Source organism: Sturnira hondurensis, unplaced genomic scaffold (genome assembly GCF_014824575.4).
Source record: "Sturnira hondurensis isolate 20B ecotype Veracruz unplaced genomic scaffold, ASM1482457v3 Scaffold0006413, whole genome shotgun sequence".
Taxonomy (NCBI): domain Eukaryota; kingdom Metazoa; phylum Chordata; class Mammalia; order Chiroptera; family Phyllostomidae; genus Sturnira; species Sturnira hondurensis.
This window is the reverse complement of record NW_028079044.1, coordinates 51,697,245-51,720,286: the sequence shown is the minus strand read 5'-3', so window position 1 is coordinate 51,720,286 and position 23,042 is coordinate 51,697,245. Positions and strand designations below refer to the sequence as shown.

The 23,042-nt window shown below is 61.6% G+C and overlaps 1 protein-coding gene across 2 annotated transcripts in view; it reads left to right on the top strand.

Moving 5' to 3' along the window:
• TRAPPC9 (trafficking protein particle complex subunit 9) overlaps window positions 1-22,699 on the top strand; it is a 234,196-nt gene extending 211,497 nt beyond the window's left edge. For both annotated transcript variants that reach the window (XM_037048601.1, XM_037048600.1), the window contains 2 exons: window positions 21,267-21,487; window positions 22,054-22,699. In XM_037048601.1, the coding sequence (XP_036904496.1) occupies window positions 21,267-21,487; window positions 22,054-22,221 (389 nt within the window). In that variant the 3' untranslated portion in view covers window positions 22,222-22,699. The remainder of the gene's footprint in view (window positions 1-21,266; window positions 21,488-22,053) is intronic.
• Window positions 22,700-23,042: the final 343 nt, after the last annotated feature.

The window sequence follows — 23,042 nt, the reverse complement described above, 5'->3', positions numbered from 1 at the left end:
AGCTAGGGGGCAGCCCGGCCCCCCGGCTCTCAGGAACGGCCCCCCTGGCCGTGCCGTGTGCCCCCAGTCGTGGGAGAAGTCTCGCAGAGAGCAGGATCCGTGTCAGAGCCAGGGCCGCTGGGTCCCCACCGAGGCCTGTGAGGACCTGGCCAGGCCACTCCCCTCCTGGGGTGTAAAGAGCCCAATTTGGTACAGAGAGCGCCCTGAACTGCCCTAAACTTCCGAGGCTGAGCCACCGAGAGCTCCAGGCAGAGGCAGTGCCTCCTCCACAGGTGCCGGCCCGGACCTGACAGGACAGAGGGGATGGCGTGGTCGGCTGGACGTGGGGAGACACAGCGTCCCGGAGCAGGCTGGAGAGGGTGGCCGGGCCACTTCCTGGTCCTGGGAGCACCTGGTCCTGGGCAGGTCCGAATCGGGGCTCCCTCACGAGAGCATCCCCGAGGGGGCCTGGCAGGAAGGCCTGTGTTTAGAAGGCCGTGCGTCCTCTGAGCCCCGGGGGGTGTGCTGCAGAACTGTGACCAGAGGCCCCCCACCACTGTGGTGGAGTGTCAGCGTGTGGCCCGAGCCCTCTTCTCCCGGTGCAGCTATGTGGGCAGCAGCCTCCGGTGGCCCTGGCCGGCCTGTGCAGCAGTTTGGGGCCTCCTGGGCAGGGATGCCCCACGGCAGCGGTGCTGGCAGGAGCTGGGGCTGGCCAGGGAGAGCAGGAGGTGGTGAGGGCAGCCCGCCGTGGGTTGTTGTGGGCAGGGCTGGGGGCCAGGTGGGGTTCCACAGCAAGCTCCTGGAGCTTACTTCCAGAGGGCCAGGGACAGACGGGACATTGGGAAGCCCGTCATGGGTGCCAAGCCCAGCGAGGAAAAGCAGAGCGGGGAGGGCCTGTCGGGGGAAGTCTCTCGCAGGAGGTCTGCGGGCGGGGTCGGGGGAGCAGTCCAGGCTGATGCACCAGCACCCGCACCAACGCCAGTGAGCAAGGGGCCTGCGAGGGGAGGTGCTCTGGGGCCCTGTGGAAGGAGAGGGGGCAGGACAGAGGGCATCGAGGCCCTGAGGTCCTGAATGCAGTGTTCAGGGGTCCTTCTGGACAGTCCCGGCTCCTGCTGTCAGCCCCGGTCAGGAAGATGAATGGCCTGTCCTGGGTTCGGAACCCTCTGGGGCCGGCCCGGGCCCGGGGTCTCCAGGCAGCAGAGTGCGGCCCCCGCTGTCCTCCTGCTGCCTCTCTGGGCCCAGGCTTCCGTCTAGAGCCACTGCCCTGCCCCCAGCCCTTTGGGAGCCCCTGGCCCCTGGGCCCCAGGACAGAGAACCCGGCCCCCCTGCAGCTGCTCCCAGCCCATGTGCCCCACTTGGCGCCCCCCCTCCCCACCTCGCTGGAGAACAGCTGCCCCCCCGGTGGTGTTGACGCTCGGGTCACAGCCTGTGAAACCGAGGCAGTGGTGCCGGGCCCCTGAATTTGATTAGCAGGGACAGCTCTCGGGCGCCAATGAGCAGAGCCCTTGGCTTTCTGGTTCAAACGGGGCTAAACTTATCTTTAGGAAAATAGACTGTGTTTGAGGCCTAATCACAGGCATTAAAGCCATTAATTAGTAACGAGATTCAATTTCCCGGTGTCCTTGCCCGCATGTGTCGAGGAGGAGATTGCTCGGTGAGCGCTGTCCACAGATGCACCCGTAAACACCTGCTGTCCCCGCTCAGCAGCAGCACGCCGTGCGTCCCTGCAGGACCAGGCCCCAGACAACCTGTGATGGAAGAGGGGGGCCCTGCCCAGTGTCCTGCTCGCAGCTGGGAGGGGCAGCGGCGGGGGGCAGCCAGTGAAGCCTCCTTGACCACCTGCGTTACCGGCCACATTCAGCCCTGGGGGGGAGTTCAGGCCTCAGGCAAGAATACCGCCCTTCTGTCCTCTCTCACTCTGGGATTCTCTTGGCCATGCCTACGTCCCCACCTGCCACCACTCGCCTCCCTCTGGGGCAGGGTCACAGGCGTGCTTGCCTTTCCTGTCAGCCCCAGAGACCAGTGAGCCAGCAGCCGGAAGCACAAGCACGTCCGGCCAGGGCGGGAGGCCTTGTGGATGGTCGGAAGGGGGAAGTCTGGGTGCCCCGGGGAGCCAAGGGCCGTCACCCCTACCCCTGCCTGGCCTGGACCCCCCGCTGGGTGAGCTGTGGCCTCACACTGACTCACCCTTTCACCCCTGTCTCTGGCCACTGTACACAAGCCCCTGGGCCCCGCCCACACAGGCGTGCTTCCTGGTGCCTGAGATGACAGCCGTGAAGAGTGGGGCCTCCAGGTGTGTGGCCCTTTCCTGTGAGCAAGTGCAGCTCCGCTGGGCCAAAGTGTCAGTAGCCTGGGGCGATGAGGCCAAGTCTAAACAAGCTGTGACAGCAGTCCACAGGGCCATGTGATGACTATGAGTGTGGACTGGCAGTGTGCACGCTCTGGCCACCTCTGCGGGGGTCCCAGTGAGCACAGGGGCGGGTGAGGGGCTGCCGCCTGGCCTTGTCCATGGCTGCGTAGCTCCCTGGAGGCACGCTGCCCCCCAGGGCTGCTGGGAGAGGAGAGTGGCCGTGGGAACCGGGGCCCCAGTGAGCCCTGCACGGCCCCAGATGAGCTCCAGACTGGCTGCTGCGTGTGCGTCTGTGGAAGTTTATGGTGTTTAGATGATCGTGCTTCCTGGTTTTAGACATCAGTTTCTATACCCCACCCCCTGCCAAGTTACATGTATTTCAGTGCATGGGAAGTGTCTCATCTTGGAGAGGCCAAGTGCGAAGTGTTTGACCCTCTATAGCCAGCTGCCCTGTGTTTGGACTTCCTTCAGCTGACCCCTGGCCTGATGTGCAGCGTGCGGGTGGAGCCTGGGAGCAGGCACACCTGGAAGTCCCCTGGAGGTGGGCACTTGGTGGGTCAGCCTGCTGAGACACGGGGTAGGCGGGCCCTGTGTTGGTGCCGTGCAGGTGAGCATGGTCGAGGGCGGGGGGCCTGCACCTTGCTGATTGGAGGTGGGAAGCTGCCCTGGGCTCCTCCCAGGCCCCACCCACCCGCTGTTGCCTGCTTGATCTTTCCCTGGAAAGGGAGGTGGGTAACGGATGGAGCCCAGGGTGGGCATAGGCCCTGAATGAAGTGTCTTCAGTCATGGTCACTGTATGTGGGTGGCCACCCAGGACCTGAGTGGCGGGGATGCTGGAATGGCGTTTCCACAAGCCCTGGGACGCTGGTGCATGGGAGGGGTCAGCACCTGCGGCTGCTGTCCTCACAGACTGCCTGGGTTTTTGGCTCTCAGCCTCAGGCCAGCTGGCTACCCACCCTCTCTGAGCCTTCGTCTGTGGTGGGGAGGGATGGAGAGTGTGTGTGAAGCACGTGAGGAGGGCCGGGTGGCTGTGGGAAGTGCCCACCAGGTGGTGATGGCATTGCCCAGGGGGCGATGGTGGCCTGGGCCCCAGGGCAGGGGGCTGCCTGCTGGGGGCGGAGCCCAGTGGGTGTCGGCGGCGGCAGGCAGGTCCCGAGCTGGGATGCAAGCCTGCTTCCCGAGCAGCCCGTCTTCACCCTGCCTGACAGTTAACAGTTTTGACAGGCCAGGCTATTTTTAGAAACCTGTTCCCACTCCTTTTCCCTGTGGGAAAGGGAAAGCAAGTTAAATTTGAAATGAGCCCAGTGCCCCCTCCTCCTGCACACACCAGCGCAAGGCAGCCCCTGTGGGGTGAGGTGGGCAGGAGGGGTGGAGGGGAGGGTGGGGTGTCAGCAGGGGCCCATGCAGTGGGGCCTGGGGGACAGGGCTGTCTCGGGCCCACATTACCCTCCCCATCTGGTGCTCAGCAGAAACAAGCCCCGGAAGGGCCACACGGCCAGGAGGGCCAGGGCCTGGTTGGAGTGGGCAGCCTGGCCCCCGGCCCAGCGCCCTCTGTGGGGCCAGGGAAGGGCTGGCAGCAGAGGGAGACCTGGTGGGAGGGGGCGAGTGCCCTCAGGCGTGTCCTCCTCTTGCCACCGAGCCTTCCGGAATGCTCACGCCCCAGTTTACGGCACTGACTAGAGAGCCCTGGGGGACACACAGCATCAGGGTGCTCCCCCCACATTGCCCTGGAAGCACAGGCTGTCCCAGGTCCCGCTGTGGAGCTGCCTCGCCTGGGCCAGGCAGGCTCACCGTGGCCACGAGCAGAAAGCAGCCCGTGTGGGAAGGGGCAGGTCTTGAGCCTGTGGCCAGGGCTGCGGTTGCTTCGTGAGGGGGGGAACGTGACGGCCTTTTGCCCATGCTGGGTGTCTTGTCCTGTGGCTCCCTGGGAAGCTTGGAGTCAGCCTGCCACTTTCCACATGCACACACACATGGACACACATGTGCACACACACGCACACACAAAGTCCTTTGGGATTTCAGTGGGCTTACATTGACTGTATAGATGGATTTGAGGAGAATTCACATCTCGTTGCATCTTGCTGCCCACATGTGTTCATGTGTGTGGCACAATGTCCCGTGTGCCAGTCTTACAGATCTTTTGTGAGGTGTGTCCCTGAACATCCCGTGTTCCTGCGCTGTGGTAAACGGTGCTGCTTTAAACGTTTTAATTTCCAGTAGTTTGTTGCTAGCACGTAGAAGCACAGCTGACTTTTGTATGCCCGTCGCACACCCCGAGGCCTCGCTAAGCCCACTGATTTACTGGTCTAGCAGCTGGTTTTGTGGACTCATTGGATCGTCTCGTCAGTGTGTCACTTGAGAGTAAAGACAGTTTTACTTCTTTTCCAGCCTGGATGCATTTCATTCGTTCATTGCAGTGCCACACGAAACAGCCGTGCGAGTGGTCCCCTTCTCCCGACCGGGGTGGGGGCGGGCCCCTGGCTCTCACGGCCAGCAGACCAGCAGACGCCAGCAGGCTGGTGGGGGGCTGCCCCACCGCCACGGGCACTCTCTCCTGCCCCCGTCTGCTGAGAGTGCCTCTCAGGTCTGGACGTCGGCGCGTGTCAGCTGCTTTTTTTACATCTACTGAGGTGATTGTATATTTCTTTTTTGTTTTAATTTCTTAATGGGGCGAACTATGTCGATTGGCTTTTTGATACTCAGCCAACCCTGTACTCCTGGGGTAAACTCAGTTGGTAACGACACTTGGCCCTTTTGTGGCCGGCGGGCTCCATCTCCTAGAGCAATTCCAGCAGAGCGTTCTTGTCTGCGACGTGAGGGGTGTTTGTTTGTGGCTGTGCTGTGGTGCGGCTCTCCGCCCGACCGTCTCGGGGAGGGGGTGGGGAAGTTTCCCGTTTGATATTTCGGAAGATTTCCTGCAGAATTGGTATTACTTCTTTCCTCCGTGTGTGCTGGGATTTACGGGGAGACGGTGTGCGCCTGCAGTTTCTGAGAAGGAGGCCGACGACGCGATGTCTCCAGTAGAGAAATCGAAGAATGTTCGGGGTATCTTTTTCTTCTTTAGGGAGACTTGCTGGCGTACCTTTCAAAGAATTTTTGCATTTCATCTGAGTTAAATTTATTGGAATTAATTTTTTCACAACGTTGTCACTTCCCTTTTAACAGTTTATGGGTGCCACAGTGATGGCCCCTCCCTCTTCTCGACCTCGATCGCCTGTGTCCCCCCACTTTTTCCCGGTCAGTGTGGCTCCAGCGTTGCTGATTCTGCTGAGCTTCCCGAAGAACCAGCTTTTGGGTTCACTGATTTTCCCTGCTGATTTTCTGTTTTCTATTTCATTGATTTCCACTTGGCTGTTTATTATTATTATTATTATTATTATTATTTTACTTTGGATGTAATTTGATCTTCTTGTAATTTCTTTAGACGAAAGCTGGAGTCATAAATCTGAGGTTTTTCTTTTTCCCCAATACACCTTTTAATTCTGTAAAGTTCCCAGGAAGCGCTGCTGTTGGCATCTCGCCAATTTTGATATCCTCTGATTTCGCTTGGTTCACAGTAATTCCTAGTCCCCGCTTTTTTGACTCTTTTTTTGACTGTGCTCCTCCTGTGCTCCTCTTCTCTCAGGCCAGTGTCTCGAAAACCACTGGGTTGTATATTTGCTCTGTTTTTGTCCTGGGAGGGGGTTCCTGTTCCCCCCTTGAGTCCCTTCCTCTCTGGCTGATTTGACATGAGTTTTTCCTCAACAAAGTGCACGTTGACATGTTAGAAGCCTCTTGGCCGGGATGGACGCTTGCTCACTGGTGCCCTGGAGAAAGCTGTCCGGCTGCCCGTTTGACCACCCAGGAGGACCTTACCTGCTGGGCTGGGAGGGAAGAGCTGCAGTGGCCAACGCCGGCCACTTCCTTTCCCTGGGGCTGATTTGGAACCGATCCGAGGGATTTCAGAAGCTCCCTGGGGAAACTGCAGGGAAGCAAGCCCTGCGTCCCTCCCTGAGCAGATAGGTGCTGAGCTCGGCCGCCCTGCCAGACCCTGCTGGGCAGCGCCCCGAGTGCCAGCAGCCGTAGAGGGCAGAGGCATGGGATGCGGAAACAGAGCGTAGCAGAGGAGGCACCGTGTGCAGTGTGACTGTGAGTGGAAACCCCCCCCACTGCAGGGACCAGGCCTGGCCCTGAGCCTGGATAGCTGATCAGGCCAGGGTGTAGAGGGGGGGTCTGCGGGGGCATGTGGAGGCCGGGAGCCTGGTGGTGGGGGCCTGGGCGCCGGGCGGACCGAGGCTGAGTGAAGAAGGCTCGCGTGGTTGTCACCTGTGAGTCCGGACATGTGGTGGGCTTTCCTTTTATGGCCTGAAAGCCATTTTGGGGTCCCCTGAAGGAACTTTATGGTAGTGCTTAAGTAGCATTTATAATTACTTTTGTTAGCTTGGGGGTCTATTCTACGCAGAGCCCTTGAAGCCAGCACATGCACATGCCTTCCCACGACACACGTGTGCTTTCTGAGCATACATGCATGCTCAGAATGGCAGATGGCTTGGGCACATAGGCCCCCAACCGTAGCTGCCCTAGGGGCTGCTGCCAAGGTCAGCTTTGCTCTCTTAACTAGCCAGGCGCTGGGTCTCGTAATTAAGAGCCTGTCTCCTAAAGGAGCTGTTACTGGTCCCCTGTCTGAAAACAGCCGTGCTGACTTGGGGGGGAGTGGGCATCCGTCTTCTTTTTCCAAGCAGCCCGGGCTCTCCTGGCCGCAGAGAACAGACTGCCCGAACACTGTGTTGGTAAGTGTGGGGCGATGGCACACGGCGGCTTACGTCCCCGTTTTGCCTGCCAGGCCCCTCGGTGCACCTGGCTGTCCCATCAGCAGGACCTGCCCCCCGTGCTACAGCTCCGTGGTCCTGGCTGTGGGTGCCCACCACAGTCCTCCCCCCGTCCTCAGCCTGTGTGGTGGCTGACAAACCCCTGCAACCTCTGAGAGGTGGCTTGGGCTCCGGTGGAATTTCAGGGACAGAAATGGAGAGGAGGACACGCCTCATATGTCCTGCCATACTGAGGCCCAGGTGCCCGGGGCTGAGAGACAGGACGTAGCATTTGGTCCTGGCTGGGCCAGGCAGGCCTTTGCCAGCCCTGGAGTTTGGGGCTGTGGGGATGGAGAGAAGTAGCTCTCCTAACGTCCCCTAGCCCACAGAGGGGCGGGGTGCCCCGGCCTGCCCGGGCTCACAGCTAGAGCATGGAGCTCACAGGGGCTGAGGCCCAGGTGGTCTGCTCTGGGCATGGCCCACGTGCCACGGCCACCTGTACTCCTCCCTCTCAGACAGGCCGAGCCGTCAGCTCCCCGGGTGCAGGAGCAGGCGGCGATTTCTGGTCCTGGACCACACGCTCTGTGCCCAAGGCCCTCTTCCCAGCTTCTGGGAAAAGCAGATTTATCCATTCTCGAAAAGTAGAAATGTTTATAAGAAAGGAAGGCAAAAAAGAGTGAATAATTGCAGCCTGGTTCTCGGTCCCCAGACGCCAATATTTCGGTCTCGTGCTGTTATTGGAATAGTGAGCCAAAGGGAGAGCTGCCTAGGGAGCCAGGAAGGGGCCTCCTGCCAGGGGCCTTAGGGCCGCCAGGGGGCGAGCATGAGGAGACCCTTGCTGTCCCGGGGGTCCAGCCCCAGGAGTGGCAGCCACCCAGATGCCTCCTGGGCCCGCACTGGCCCTTGGGTGTTTGGGGGACCAAAGCCCCTGTTGGTCTTTGAGTCACAGTGTCCGCCGACCAGCTTCATTGCCAAGCGTTGCCCTGAGGTCACACGATGCCATCGGGTCGTTTCTCTCCTGACTGGCAGACCTTGTTGTTGACAGCTCATGTTCTCAGTCGCTCCCAGGAACTCCCAAGAGAGCGCGCCCTGGCGGGGCGGGGTGGGGCCTTGGTGGCCGAGGCCTGTGTCTGGGTCTGCCTCTCACTGGCCCATCGGGCGTGCTCCCTCCCCTCTCGGAGCCTGCACAACCCTGTCGGGAAATGCCTGTTTCAGTAGTGAACAGTGTGCCCTGCTCTCTGGCCACAGGAAGGCTCCCGCCTCCCTCTGGTACACGTCATGAACCACATCCGGCCTGTCCCAGCTGGGGAGAAGAGGCGAGGGAACATAGCACTTGTCCTGGGGGGGCATGAGTCCAGGAGTGCCCACCCTGGCAGATGGTCCCAAGAGGAGGTGGCTGAACTGGATGGTGACGTGTTTGAGGGGACATCGAACATCTGGCCAAGGCCTTGTGCAGGCACACGCGTGTGTGGGCCAGCCCCCATCCCCTGTCCTGGCCCTAGCCTCTGTCTCACCCTCTGCCGGCCACTGCTGAGGCCTCCCCTCCACCCTCTCCTCCACCTTCTTCCTGCATCACTGCCCGCGGTCTCTCTGGTCGGCAGCTTGACTGACCCTCTGAACCCGTGAATTGGGCTGTCTGTCCCTCTTCTGCTTAACCCCCAGTGACTTCCCATCTCAGAGCGTGTCCTGGTCCCCTCCGCTGCCTGCCTCAGCCTCAAAGGCCTCTGTCCCTCTCCTGTCCTGCCCAGCAAGCCCTCGATTGCCTGTCCCCCCGGCCCGGAGAATTCTCCTGCTCACACGTTCCCGCAGACGCCGGCCCTCCCTGGCAGCCTCTGCAGCACCTGCCGTCCTGCCGGCCTCTGTCTCTGAGGATCGGACCTGCCCCTGAGGGTGCGTGGCGGTCCACCCGGACTGTGAGCCTCCGGACAGCAGGTGCCATGCTGGTCTTTCTGGCTGATTCCCTTCTGGAAATGTGTGTGTCCTCTAGGAGGGCGTCTGGCGCGGGTCGCGGGCTGTGGGGGAATGGCTGTGGGGGTTAGCTGATCCATGGGGGCGGCCAAGCCCAGATGCCTGGAGGGGGCTGCTCGCTTCGGCTGAGCGGTGGTGACAGCCGCAGGGGCCGGCGGCACGTCTGGGAGGCCCTGGTGGTGCGCGAGCATGGAACACGGCAGCCGTGGGCAGGCAGGTGGACCTGCAGGTCAGTCCCCAGGCCGTCCCTCACCACTCCAGCCTCAGCTCTGTCTGCCCTCAGGGCCCCAACTCCTGCAAACCCCCACCTGCTCGCCCTGATCACAGGGCCTTGGGGCCTCCATGGCCCTGTCGCTCCCGGAGACTTATCTTCATTTACTTTTGTTTTGATGGCCCCAGTCAGCACTAAGTCCTATCTAGCATTTACTTTAGATTTTAGTTAAAACCTGCTTAAGCTGCCAGCCTGTGGAGAGGCAGAGGCAAAGGCCCGGCATGGGCACTGAGCTGGCGCAGCTCGCCAGACAGGCTCAGCCTTGGGTGCTGAGGACCTTCTGTCTGGGGTGAGGCCCTGGCCCGTACTCTTGGGGGTAGCCTGGTCGTGAGCCTGCCGGCGGGCTTCTGGGAGGTGCTGCTCTGGGGGAGCAGGCCTTGGGCTAGAGGAGATGGGGCCCCCTCAGCCATAGCTCCACCTCCTCCAAGAAGATAGCCCTGGCTCCGTCGTGGCCCTGGAGACCCCGAGTGGCATCAGGAGATGACAGGGTAGAGGGGGACGGTCATGGTTCAGCCTGAGGGCAAGCCCTGAGGCTGGACAGTGGGGGACCTCCTAGGGCCAAGATGGGGAAGCCACAGAGACGGCTGCAGTGAGGATGTTTGGGGGCTGTCACGGGGCCCCTCCTCAGCCTCAGCCTGAGCCATCTTGTTGTCTTTTCTGACACGCACCATCTCCTCCAAGGAGCCTTCGAAGCTCCTGAAGCAAGGGCATACCCAGGCTCTGAGTCCCTGAGCCCCACCTGGGTGCCTGGCTCCGTCATGAAGGACACACAGGCCACTCTGGGCCCCTGGCCTTTCCTAGAACCAGTCCCCTCTGAGTTCCAGCCCCTTCCCAGCCAGGTGGGGTCCCAAGAAATGGGGGGAAGCAGCACCTTCATCTTGCTGGTGCCTGTGTAGGGGAGGGGAGACCCACATAGTGCCACCTGCCTGGAGGGCATGGCCTTGGCATCTGCCCCTCCCACCTTGCTGTGCAGAGGTGCATGTGGGTGAGTCGGCTGTGGGCCTTGTGCTGCATGAGCGCCGCCTTCCCACTGGGACCCTGTGGACTCTGTGAGGAGGCTGCGGACGGGCCCCGGAGGCCAGCAGGACTAGTCGGGGGCCACGAGCAGCACCGAGGCAGCCAGCACGCCTGCTGTCCCTCTGAGCTAGGCTGCAGCATCATTACGTCGTCCCTGGGGGCTGTCATCGTTAGCTGTGTCATCTTCCTGCCCAGCCAACCTGTGCAGCTGTCAGGACCACCACTGGGGCAGGCTCTGCTCGGCCCCAGCTGCTGGCAGTCTTGGGGTCACGGATCGCAGACTGTTTCTGTTCATGTCACCAGTGTCTTATGGTCCTCAAGCTGGGCCCTGGGATCTGAGCCTCCTCGTCTGCCACTTGGGCAGTCTGGTGGTCTCTGTGGTCAGTGAGGCCCCTGAAGCCTCACCAAGCCGCCCCAGTGCATCCTTCCCTTGGACCTTTTCCTCCTAACAATGCACACTGCAGCCTCCACTTTGCAAGGTGGGCATGTAAGGAGAGCTCAGCTGTCTCCACGGCACCTAGTTGTTGGGCTGCTGCTCCAGGGGGACCCGCAGGGCTCCGGGGCTCAGGTGGAAGGGCCCTGAAGTCCCTGGGCCCCCTCGACCCCTGGCTTTAGCCGTCTGCATGCTGGCACATCATGTAAGTCTACGCTAGCCACGCCCTTTGAACTCCATCCCCTCTTTCGAGGACCTCCCTGCAGTCACGTAGAGGTGTAGTCAGAGGGATGGGGTGTCGGAGCCCCGGGGCCTGCATTCAGGGAGATGGGCCGGCCCGGAGCACCAGGTCTGAGGAGCACTGGTGTGTTCTCATGCAGGTTGTCACGAAGCCAGCAGTGACAGTGGGCTTTGAACCCTCTGCTCAGATGAACCTCGGCAAACTTTTAAAATTCCATGCTCATTAAAAAAATAACAATTATAGGTACATACAAAGAAGGAGTTAGATGTTAGCAATGACCCATCTCCCAGAAACGTTAGCTGTTGACAAGTGGGTGTGCGGTCGTCATGTGGAGTTGATCTTGAACACCAGGGCTTATGGGTACTGACCTCTGCCCGGTCAGAAATCCATATCCCTAAAAATACAGATAACTTTCAGTGCCCCCGAATGGAGCTACCAATAGCCTGCTGGCCGGTAGCCTTGCCAGTAACCAGCAGCCAAGTAGCAGTTGGAACGTCCTGTGCATTGTACGCTGTCTTCGCATACCACACTGAGCTAGAAGGAAGAAGGTGCTGTTGGGAAGAGAACGAATTGTGGGGAAGAGAAAGTGCGTTTACAGTCCTGCCTGTGTTCATGGAGACTGTGAGTTTACATTGTCTGCTGGCAAAGTGAGATAAACCTGCGTTTGGTGCACCGTCCAGTCTGGCCTCCGGAGAGACGTCTCTGAAGGTGCGGGTGTGGAGCCGCGCTTTTCCGAGGGGCCTGGTCACTGTCCTTTTCGTGCCAGGTGCGTGTGTCTCAGGCGCAGTTTTTAGCGGCCACACAGTGTTCCTCTGCCCTAATTTGTGAGCCAGCCCCCTTGTCAGATGTGGGGCAGTTGCCGGCTCCTCCGGGTTGAGTCCAGTTCCTCTTCGACAGTGTTCTGCTGGGGAAGTGCCCCGCCCATGGTCTGTCTGCTCAAGGCCGTTGGCGCCTTATTACCGGATTGCCCTCCGTATGTGTTACAGCTTTTAGGCGTTAGTTAGCTGCGTATGAAATTATCCATTTCCCTCAATCTTGCTGGCAACAGCTTTCACTTTCCCTAAAAGTCGGTGCCCGTCTAACCAGGTCAGAAAAGAAGTGGGGCCAGCTTTCGCCCGCTCTCTCTGATCACAGTGAGCAGGCCCTGCTGTGTGCTCAGCGGCCAATGTGTGTCTTCTAGGACCAAGTACCCATCACATTGGCTGTCCCCCTCGTCTCTGTGTGTGACCTGGGCCCAGCCAGTGCATACCCACCTCCACCCCCGTCACCTGGAGTCCTCTTCCCACCACCGCCCGCCCCTGCTCCCTGTGGCCCTGGTGAAGACAGGGCACTTCTGGGCTAGCCCCTCTGCTGGCGTTGGCAGGGGAAACTGGACTCCTCCTCTCGTGTCCCCTTGCTTTCCCTCCCTGTGTCGAGTCTCCCACAGTGCCAGGGGGCACATCACGGATAAGGAGCAGGCCCCCAAATGGTGTGAGCTCCCCAGGCCCCTCAGGGGTGAGCATCTGAGCCCTGACCGGAGCGTTGTTCTGGTCCCAGAGACCTGGTCCCGAAGTCAGTGCGGCTTTGGAGGGGAGGATTCCGACTGAGGCACGGTCTGTGTTTGGAGAGTCCGTGGTATCCCCATGGAGGCCCCTGGAGCAGAGAAGGCAGGCCCCCCACTCGCTCTGGGGACAGGAGCCCGGGAGGTGGGCCGGGCAGAGGCCTGGCCCAGCCTGGGGCCTGCAGGGGGCCTGAGTACAGCCTGGTTCCCCTGGGCTCACAGGTGGCGCAGAGCCCAAGCCGGTCATTTGCCCAAGGACGTGCAACCCGTGAGGGCAGGCAGGACAAGCCTGGTCTCCAAAAGTCCTTCTCGTCACCCCTCTGTGCCCTGTTGTTTGGGGCCACAGGGATTTGACAGACTCCCTGAGGACTTGAGAAAAAGAAAAGGGGGCACAACGCTCCGCGGGTGAGTTGCCCCACGTCAGATGCTGTGTCTAAGGAAATTGCTCAGTGGGTGTTTTCTTGCCCATCACGCTTTGGGGATGAAGCCCTCTCAGCCAGATTTCCGAGCTCTGTTCGGATGCTGGGGAAGCCCGGTGCAGCGGGCGGCCCCTCTGGCCCACCAGGGCCCCCGACAAGAGCGGAGCAGGCACGTGTGTGGCCCTGTCGGTGGGCAGACTCAGGTGTGGGAAGAGCTGTCTCAGGTGCGGTTCAGAAGCATCAGTGTGGGCTTTGCGTTTCGAGAAGATTTCTGTCTCATATGCTCACCTAAGGGGCTTGCTTCCGGCCTCTAGGTCCTCCCCTCGGGCCCCCACTCCTTCCTGCAGCCCATGGGCCTCGGACCTTTGAGAGCCTCTAGTCTGCTCTGGCTGCAGGGCCTGACCCCCTGGTCGTGCATCTTGAGCCCTCGCTGTCTTTTCCTTTCTCTTCCTCCTAAGGCCACACTCTTGCCCTCACCTCTCTTCCTGCCTGGGCCGTGCCTCCTTTAAGGCCCTGGCTGGCCTCTCCTTGGGCCCCAGAGACCTGGGAGGACTACATGAGAGCTGTGAGCTGTTCGGACAGAAAGGAGTTACTTGGATGTGCCTGTTGCTGCCTCTAGTACCTACTTAGAGTCGAAGAAAAGCCCCCAGTAAACATCTCCTCTCCTGTTCAATCGAAGAATGAGTGGAAGTCCGGCTGGGCCCATTCCTGACACCCGTCCGGTTTCAGGGAACCGTGTGCTGGGTGGGGGGGGGGAGCCCGTGACCACACGACTCGGAAAGGCTGCGGCTCTCACCCGGCTGCAATTGCCCCTCCCTCCAGGCCGGCCCGCTGTGTGCGCAGGGCTCCTGGCCATCCTGTCCCTACAACCCCGGGGCCTCTGTGCTGGGAGCAGAAGCCAGGCCTTGCAGCCAAGAGGGCGGCGGGCTCCTGGCCCCCCAGCCTGCCTGCCACGCTGGCTAAGCAGACGCTTGCTGCTCAGAAGAGGATGGTGCGGAGATGATTGAATTATTTAAGAGAACAAACTGTTTCCAGGCACCCTGATTTGCATGCCGGCTCTGAACACGCTCACTCCGAGCTGAGCCGCTCCCCCTGCCTCCCCGAGGCAGCAGCCCCTCTGCAGCAGTTGCCCTGCATTCTGACCACCCCAGGGCGGTCGACCCCTCCTGGGATGTGTTTGTAGCCGGGCCTTCCCTCTGGGTAGGGCCAGGAAGGAGTGTCCGTCTGTAGGTAGACATGGTTATGCCTTCTCCAACTTCAGAAACCCTCTCTCTCCCCTTCAGGGGTCTTCCCCGAATGCCAAACCTGAGCATAGGCTAGGGGAAGGGGTGCCCCGTGGGCCCAGGTGGGGTAGACAGCTCTGGGTGTCGGAGGTGGAAACCAGAGGGGTGGTGGCACTGGGCTTTGGAGAGGGGCTGTGCCTAGGAGAGCGAGGCCAGAGCTGGGCAGCCCTGCAGTCGGGGCATCCCTGTAGAGCCTAGGGGTGACCCAGCCTGGAGAGCAGGGGTGGGGGGCAGGTCTCTGCTTTGAGCGTGCTCTGCCCCTTCATCTGTCACCTGTGGCAGTCCCTTGAAGGCATGGGCTCTGCGGCCCTGGGGTCAGAATGGAGACCCTGCCCCCGAGGTGGTTGATGCCAGGGAGGGAATGAAAGCTCCTGGCGGCCCTGTGTGTTGGGGTGGGGAGCAGCAAGGACTGTGCGCCCCCCCCCCATTGCCACCTTCCAGCCCAGAGCTCTGCTGTGAGGAGCCCAAGCATTTGCCACCTGAACGTGGTCCTGCTGGTCATCGTGAAGATGCATTTGTCACGTGGTGAGACCAGCGCGTTTTGGGTCATGCTTCATTAGCCTGGCTCATAGCTCCCAAGTGTGGGGACGAAGGGTGGGTGGTCTCCACTTGGCCTCTGCCCTGAACCCCACAAGTGGTGTAGGTGGGCCTGGCTGGCCTGGGTCGCCTCCCTGGCAAAGGCCACAGGTACGTACCCCTGCCTCAGGAACCCTGTCCCTGCCCAGGTTGCTGCTCTGAGGCTGAAAGTGCCTTCCTGCCAATAAAGCAGACAGCTCGGCAGGCAGTCCTTCCCAAGTTGCTTTTAAACAGCCCGTCTTCCTCCCGGAAGCGGTGGTGTTGGCCCAGAGAGGTGTGTGTGTGTGCTGCTTCTCACTGGACCATAAGAGGTTGCTTGGCCAAACCAGGGGCTCCTGGGGGCAAGTCGCCCACCCTGTCCATTCCCATCACCCCAGGCTGTCAAGGGCCTCAGAGGGTTTCCTTTTCCAGCTACCGCAGAGCTGACCAGCACTACCTCCTTGCTTCCTGGAAGCCCAGCTCACTCAGCGCCCTCCCTCTCCTAGAGCCCCATGCCCCTGTACACCCGCTCACTGCACTCGGGCCGAACCCTGCCCCAGCCTGCGGGGCACTGCCTCACCAGCCTGGGCTTGCGCCAGAGACTCAGGAGGCTTTGCTGTTCTGAATGTAGCCCCTGCTGTGGGGGGTGGGGGGCGGAGGGTGGGAGGTCTGCAAATCCTGGAGAGGCCCTTGTGCGCTGGCCCTGCTGGGCACCGGGCAGTGGAGGGAGCGGTGCCCAGGCACTGGGCCTGAGGACTCGGCTGGTGGAGGCAGAGCTCCCCCCAGGAAAGGTGGAGTGTGGAGACCGGACACCAAGGCACTGGAGGAGGCAGGCTGAGGGACAGGCAGGCGGGCAGCTCCCCGGGAGAGGCGGCGCCCAGCCTGTGCAAAGGCCCAGTAGTGTGCGACAGCCGTACAGCCGCCCCCACACCTGCTGGGACCCTCCTGTGCTCCTCCCGCTCATGGGGGGTTGGCCCTGTGGGGGAGGGGTCTGAGGCTGGTGACATAGTGCAGCAAGGACGAGGCCGGACGCAGAGCCATGGGAACAGGGAGGGCCCTGCCTGGGTGGCAGGGATCTTCGCTTTATTTAGAGAGCCTTGGGAGAAGATGAAAAATGAGGGACTGAAAAGGTAGGGACACTGCTTGGGGACAGACGAGTCATTTTAAACCCTCTGCTGTTCTCAGAGGGCTGTGTCTGCGTAATGCTACCAGCCAGCAGGCGTGCTCTCCATTCCCCTCCTGCTTTTTTCCTGCTTTATCTTCAGTTGTCTGCAATGCTTGTCCAAAGAGAGAATGCTGAAGACCAAGGGCTTAATAGAGGCATTGTCCCCAGAGAGCAAGGTGTTCCCTGCGCAGAGAGCAGTGCCACTCCCTTTGGGAAGAAGAGGAGGCCTGTCCCGCACCCACTCCCATGCACAGTGCGGCCCTGGGTGTGTCGGCTCCCAGCTGGCCCGCCATTCCCTTCTGAAAGGCGATAGTTCAGTTAGGTGAGTGCTGGGGGCCTGTGCCTGTCTCAGCTAAATGCTGTAACAAGGAGCCTCTGAAGTCAGGGATGCTAAAGCCTGCCGCCCCGTGACCCCACCCATCCACGGCCCCGCCCATGCTGTGGCTCCTCCCTCTTCTCCTCAGTTCCTTTAGTTCTGCCAGCCAGGAGATGGAGGATATGTTTGTAGCCCAGTTTGGGGGGTATCACTTACCTGCCTACTTTTGACCGGCCGGAACTCAGTTTGCGTCACACCCCACTGCTGGGCTGGCTGCACTCCGGCTGTGTGCCCAGGAGAAAAGCGAATGGATGGTGAACAGCCAGCCAACCTCCATGAACCTTCTCAAGTTCGTGTTCCCTGAGGGGAAACCAGGGAAGGCCCCTGGTGGAGGGGCCTGTGAGCAGGGCCTTGGGAATCAGGGTTGCAGGGCTGGGGGTCAAGTGCAAAGAGAGACAGTGGAGCCCAGTGCGAGGCACAGAGGATGTGGCGGCAAAGGCCACTGGCCGCGTGGGACCCTCAAGCACACTGGCTCCTGGGAGCCCCTGCCCCAAGGCTGGCTCTGAGCTGGAGCAGCCTGCTCAGTGTGTCTGGGCCGGCCCGTGGCCACCTGCATTTCCTCTGTCCGGGCTCAGACCTCAGCCCTCTCCCAGACACGGCTCCTCCTCTCCACGCACCAGCCCCTGGATGGAGGCTGTGTCATCCGGTTTTCAAACAAGGGCAGAAGCTCTGGCGGTCCAGAGGGGCTCCCCTGGCAGTCCAGCAGGCAGCTCTGTGGCCCCAGAACCCGGCCCAGTGGGGGCAGAGTGCAGCCGTGGGCAGGCGATGTGTGTGCCTTCCCACCGCTGAAGGCAGTGGTTCACCAGTCAGTGGGCAGCCATGGCCCTGCTGAGAGGCAGCCCAGAGGCCTGCCTGCGGGCTGCCCTTGCTGCCTGTGAGCTCACCCCCCACTGCCCTCAGGGCGCAGGGCCCATCTCCGGTGCCCTGTGCCAGGGCCAGCTTGGGCGGCCCTGCTGGGCAAGCGGGGGCCTCTCTATACAGAGCTCCAGGAGGCATGGCCCGCTCTCCAGCTCGCCTTAATTTTCATTCAATTCCCTTTAATCTTTAATGAAAAGTTGTAAAAGTAAATCATTCACCCGAGAGCGAGAGCACTCCTCCGGGGCTGCTCCTGACTGAGGGTGATCCCTGGTGTGGGTCTCGAGCAGCTGCCCTCCTGGGCGCAGAGGAAGAGGCATTCCGGGTCGCACGCGGGGCCTCTCGGAGCCCTGACAGGGCGCAGGGAGCCGGGGTTGGTGGGGAGTGCCCAGGCGGCCGGGCCGAGCTCCGCAGGCAGTGCCCTGTTCTGGGCAGCAGGCCCGGCCACCCCCACCTGTCAGTCTCTCTCTCTCTCAGCCAGCTCGGCTGCCACAGAGGCCCCCTTCGTGGCACTGCTGAGGCCCCAGGGCCGAGGGCGATGGTGAGGGGCCCGCCACCCAGGCTGTGCGCCACCTCTTTGCCTTAAGACCCTCGCTCAGCACGCCATCACCTCACCTTCCGGCCTCTGCTGCTGCTTCTAGCCTCTTGTTCGAACTGTCAGTAGACGGTGAAGTAGCCAAACAAAGTTTTGAACACTTCGACTCAGGGACACCATATTTGGCACAGCTGGTCACCACGTGCGGGGGTGGGTGTGCAGGAGAGGCCGTGTGTGTTGTGTGAGTGCTGCGTGGGACACTGAAGTGCAGCTGCCAGAGACCCAGAAGGGGAAGGTAGTTACTGGGCCCTCACTGGGAGAGACGGAGAAGTTGCCGCATCAGTTGAGTCCCGAGCAGCCCGCTGCCTCGGCATTGGAGAAAGGTCACTGCTCTGTACTGGGCCATCGGAAATCACAGGGTTCTGCCCTCAGTACGCCTGTGCTGTCTCCCAGAGGCCAGTGGGCCGGCTGCGGTTGGGGACGGGGTGAAGCTGGACCGAGAGTCGGGGCAGCCTGGCCCCAGCTGTTACCAGGATCCCAAGTCCTGGCTGTCTTTTTCTCCACTTGAGCTTCTCTGGCTTCATCTAAGGTGTGACAGAGCTCCTCGATTAACCCCCAGGCCAAGCCTTGCTGGGATCAAACTGGACCGTGAGATTCAGGCTCATCCGAGATTGATGTGGCCTGGGCAGCGCGTGCCTGTGCAAACAGGAGATGCAGACACGCTTCAGCTGGAGCCGACCCCCGCCGCCCGCTGTTCCTCTCGGGGACCCTCCTGCATTGTTCTGAGGCTTGAACATTTTTTATCCAGAAGTAGCCGCTCACGCTTGAAGTCTGCTTGGCCATGTGCTTTTGACAGTCACCAAAGGCCAGGAAAGGGGGTCCTCATGGGGGACCAGAGCCCTGGGGAGAAGAAGGCCTCCCCCGTCAGGCCTTGGGCGCCGCATGCTAAGGAGCAAGCCCACAGGTTGTTGGGTGAGCCAGTTGAGCGAGAGACCCACCACTCCCCCTCTTTGTCACAGGAAAGTGATTACAGGGGACCTTGGGGCCTGCTGGCACTTCTTGGGTCCCCTTCATCCACTGCAGGAGCCTGGGGGTCCTGCCCTAGCTTCACTCCTTGCTCGAACCTTGCCTTGCTCACCCATGTGAGGGTGGGCAGGATAGTGCTGGCCTGACACAGTGGGAGTTGGGAAGTGGGCTCTGCCTGGGCTTGCTGGGGGGCCTGGGAGCGGCCGGGGCAGGACAGCCCCTTCCACTGAGCTTGCTCTGTCCCTCTGCGCCGTCTCTCGGGGTCTCCGGATCACGGAGACCTCTGGGTGAGATGCGCTGGGTCAGGCAACAGACGCTGAAGACCGTGCCTGAGAGGCAGCCGCCTCTGCTCGTGGGCGCGGATGGTACCGCGGGTGCAGCTCCTGCTGGTGCTGCCAGGGGCCCCATGGGCCAGCCCGCCCTCTCTGCCACCCTTCTCCGAGCTCACTCACCCCATGAAGCCCCTCCCCACTGTGGCCACCACAGGCCCAAAGGCAGGCTGGCCCTAGGGCTTCCTTTCTCCTGGAGCCTGCCCCAGTGGGCCCTGCAGGCCCCTCCTCCTCTCCGCGGCCCCTTCTAGCGAGTCTCTGCCAGCCTGCCCAGGGCTGCAGCATAACCGTGGGAGGTGTCCTGGGCCGGCCAGCCAAAGCGAAGTCCGAGACTCCGCAGGTATTACCAGTGGAGAGGAACTGGGGCTGGGGCGGGAGGCAGAAGGCGGCTCACAGCCGGGTTTGAGGATTTGGGGAAGAGACTAATCTGCTCCTGCGAGATTTTCCCCATGAGATTCTCCTGCATGAACATTCTCCTCTGTGAAAGCTCAAAAGCTTGCAGGACCCGGAGCCAAAAGTGGGAGATTGGTTCTGATGGTCTGTGCCCTCCAGCCACAGGCTGAGCGAGGGCCCTGAAGGAGGCGGGCACAGACTGGGGTGCAGGCCTGGGCACCGCAGGCCCCAAAGCCCACTCATCTCTTCACTCACTCGCACACTCATTTACTCACCCATTCACTCACACACTCACCCATTCACTCACTCACTCATACACTCACCCATTCAATCACTCACCCATTCATTCATTCTTTCATTCACTCACTTATTCACTCACCCACCATTCCTTTACTCACTCATTCACTCACCCATTCATTCACTCACTCATTTACTCATTCACTCATTCATACACTCCCTCGCTCACTCACTCATGCCCTCACACATCTGATCATCCAGGCAAAATCATGACCTGGAACGAGAGTCTGCCTGGCCTGGATCCTGGAGATGTGTGCAATCCAAAGCTCCTGGGCCTTCCCAGGGAGGAGGAACACAGTTAGTTAGTAGTTAAACCAGTGGGTCAACAAGACAGCGTCAGGTAAGGTGTGGAGGCTCTGGAGAAAGTGGAGGGAGAAGAAAGGAGACGGGCTTTTACAGGCCTGGAGCTGAGTGTCGCGGGTGTCCAGGCCGAGTTCCTACTGGGGACTGGGAGGCCCCATTTCCACCTTCTCAGCTCCCGCGGGCTGCACCGCTCCCCCTGCCCCCCCTCTTCAAAGCCATCCCCTCTTCCCAACCTCCTCCTGCCCCCACTTTCCCTCGGGAGAACCTCTGAGATGACCTCAGGCCCTTCCGGATACCCCGGTCGTCACTCACTCCCTCAAACCTGCCAAGCTCCGGTCCCGTGCGCGGGCTCTGCCTGGAGTAGCGCCCGGCCCAGGCCGGGCTGCCGGGCTGCCGGGCTGCCGGGCAGGTCCGGGTTTGAGTCTCCAACGGGAGCTTGTGCAGCCGCTGTCACCATGCCCACAGAGGTGTTGGCGTGCGGGACGCACTAGGTGCCCGGTCACAGAGTGGGGAACTTGGACTGCGTCTGGGCCACCACGGCTGAGATGACAGATGAGGGTGGAGGGGAGACAGGATAGTCGCTGTGGGTGGCTGGGGGGGTGGGGCTGGGGTTATGTGGGGTTTTTAAAAAATTCTTTACTTCCGTGAACTTTCCAAAGGATTTACAATGTGCTGCAAAAGCTTATGATTTTTAAGATATGGGGGGGCTTGGTCTTAAAAGCTTTCCCAGAAGAGTAGTTTGGAGGGGAATTGGGGGGGGCACTGCTGACCTACAGGCATACCTGCCCCCACTGTCACCAGCAGTGTGTGTGGCAGGGGTCCATCCAGGTATCCACTACTCGTCATCTTGGGGACTGTGGCCCCTGCGGGGGCACTGTGGAGGCCCTCCTGGACTCCCAAACAGCCCTGGCCCCACCAGCTGGCACATCGGGAGAGCAGGGCCGGGGCCACACATTTGTGCCCAGCACCCAGCCTGGCACGGGTGGGCGCGGCAGCCTTGGTGGATGAAGGGGTGAGGGAATGAACGGACAGATGGATGGATGAACCAACGGACGAATGAATGAGAAAACAAATGAACAGATGGGTGTTGGGGAGGCCACCTAGGCAGTGCCCATGACGGCCTCGTGTCCTGTGCCCTTTGCAGATGTGCTGGTGGATGGACAGCCGTGTGACTGCGAGGTGGCAGCCTGCCGGGTGGGCGACCCCATACGCCTGGAGGTGCGGCTGACCAACCGGAGCCGGCGCAGTGTGGGGCCCTTCGCCCTCACCGTGGTCCCCTACCAGGACCACCAGAACGGTGTGCACAGCTACGACCTGCGCGGCGCTGTCTCCTTCGTGGGCTCCAGCACCTTTCACCTGGACGTGGTGCGTGGTGGTCTGGGTGCCCCCCACCCCCAGCCCTCTGTGCTGGCCCTTGGACATCCCGTTTCCCTGCATCCCAAGCCCTGGGGGTGAGACCAGGGTGCTTGGGCAGTCCCAGAGGACATTTGGGAGACAGGGTGAGCGGAGGAGCCCGGGACAGCTGAGCTCCTGCTTGAGCCGCCGTACCACCCCACGTATTCACCTCCTCCCTGCCTAGTAGCCACTGCAGGGGCCCCTGGGGACTGAGGGAGTCACAGAGCTCATCCGGGCCCCCACCTCCCAGCCACATGACACAGCCCTCAGGCTCCACCCACTGTGAGAGTGCACCCTCACCCCAGCCAGCCCCCACCACCTGAACCCTGAACGGCCCAGGGAGGGGAGTGCTGTGAGCTCGTACCAAAGACAAAAGCCGAGCCTCAGAACTGCAGCCACCTGCCTGGGACAGTGCAGCAGGTGGGGCCTGGGTGCCTGCCCTCCCCCGTGGCCCCAAGTCCACACAGGTTCAGGCTCTCCTGGAGACTTTGGGGCCATGCTGCTCCGAGCTGACGCTTCTTTCTCCCGCCCTGCAGGTACAGCCTTCCAGCCAGTCAGCCTGCCTCGGGGCCCTCTTGTTCCTCTACACGGGTGACTTCTTCCTGCACATTCGGTTCCATGAGGACAGCACGAGCAAGGAGCTGCCGCCGTCCTGGTTCTGCCTGCCCAGCGTGCACGTGCGTGCCCTGGAGGGGCAGGCCTGACCTGGCCCACTGGGCCCTGCGCATGCAGGGGGTGGCTGGCCTGGCCCCACACCCCAGCAGGAGTGAGCCCTTGGTGCAGCTCCTGTCTCGCCTCCGCCCCCACCCCCCCGCCCTGGCCCCAGCAATCTGCACCCATTTCTTTTGCAGAGCCCTTTTCTGGCTCTGCAAGGCGCCCAGGTGTGGCAGCCTTGCCCCGGCCCCACTGCCCGCTGGGGCTCCTCTGCTGGGCCCTGATGCTGAGGCGGATGCTGACCAGACCCCAGAGGGTGGTGCCTGCCCAGCCCAGGCCCCAGGTCCCAGCCCCTGTTCCTGGGACCCTGGGATGACAGCCCAGCCCAGGTGGGCCTTGGGGTTCCCTGCGACAGCCCAGGCAGGAGAGATGTGCCATGCTTGACTCCCTGAGGGGCCTGCCCCAGACCCTGGCTGCCTGTGTGTCTGTGACAAGGTCTCCAATAAAGGGCCTGGCTCCCTGCTAGTCTGCCTGCCTTCGTTTGCCTGTGCGCCTTGGCGTGGGGACCTTGCCCGCTCAGGTTGGGGTTCTGGCCCCTGGGGCTGTGGATAGCAGCCCCCACAACATGCACATGGCCGTGGCCAGCAGGGCTGGGCCTGTGTCTGTCCTGAGACCCGACAGCCCCCCTTCTGTGCATGTGCTCTGTGAGCCAGGCCCAGGCCTCACATGCTGGGCTCACTGTGGTTTGCAGGTGGCATGCTGCCCCAAGGCGCCCGCTGGGAGGGTGGGCGGGGGCAGGAGTGCAGCCCAGCCTGGGGCAGGGGCCTGGTTTGAGCTGCACAGAGCTGTCATTTGGGCTGTGGTGGCCACT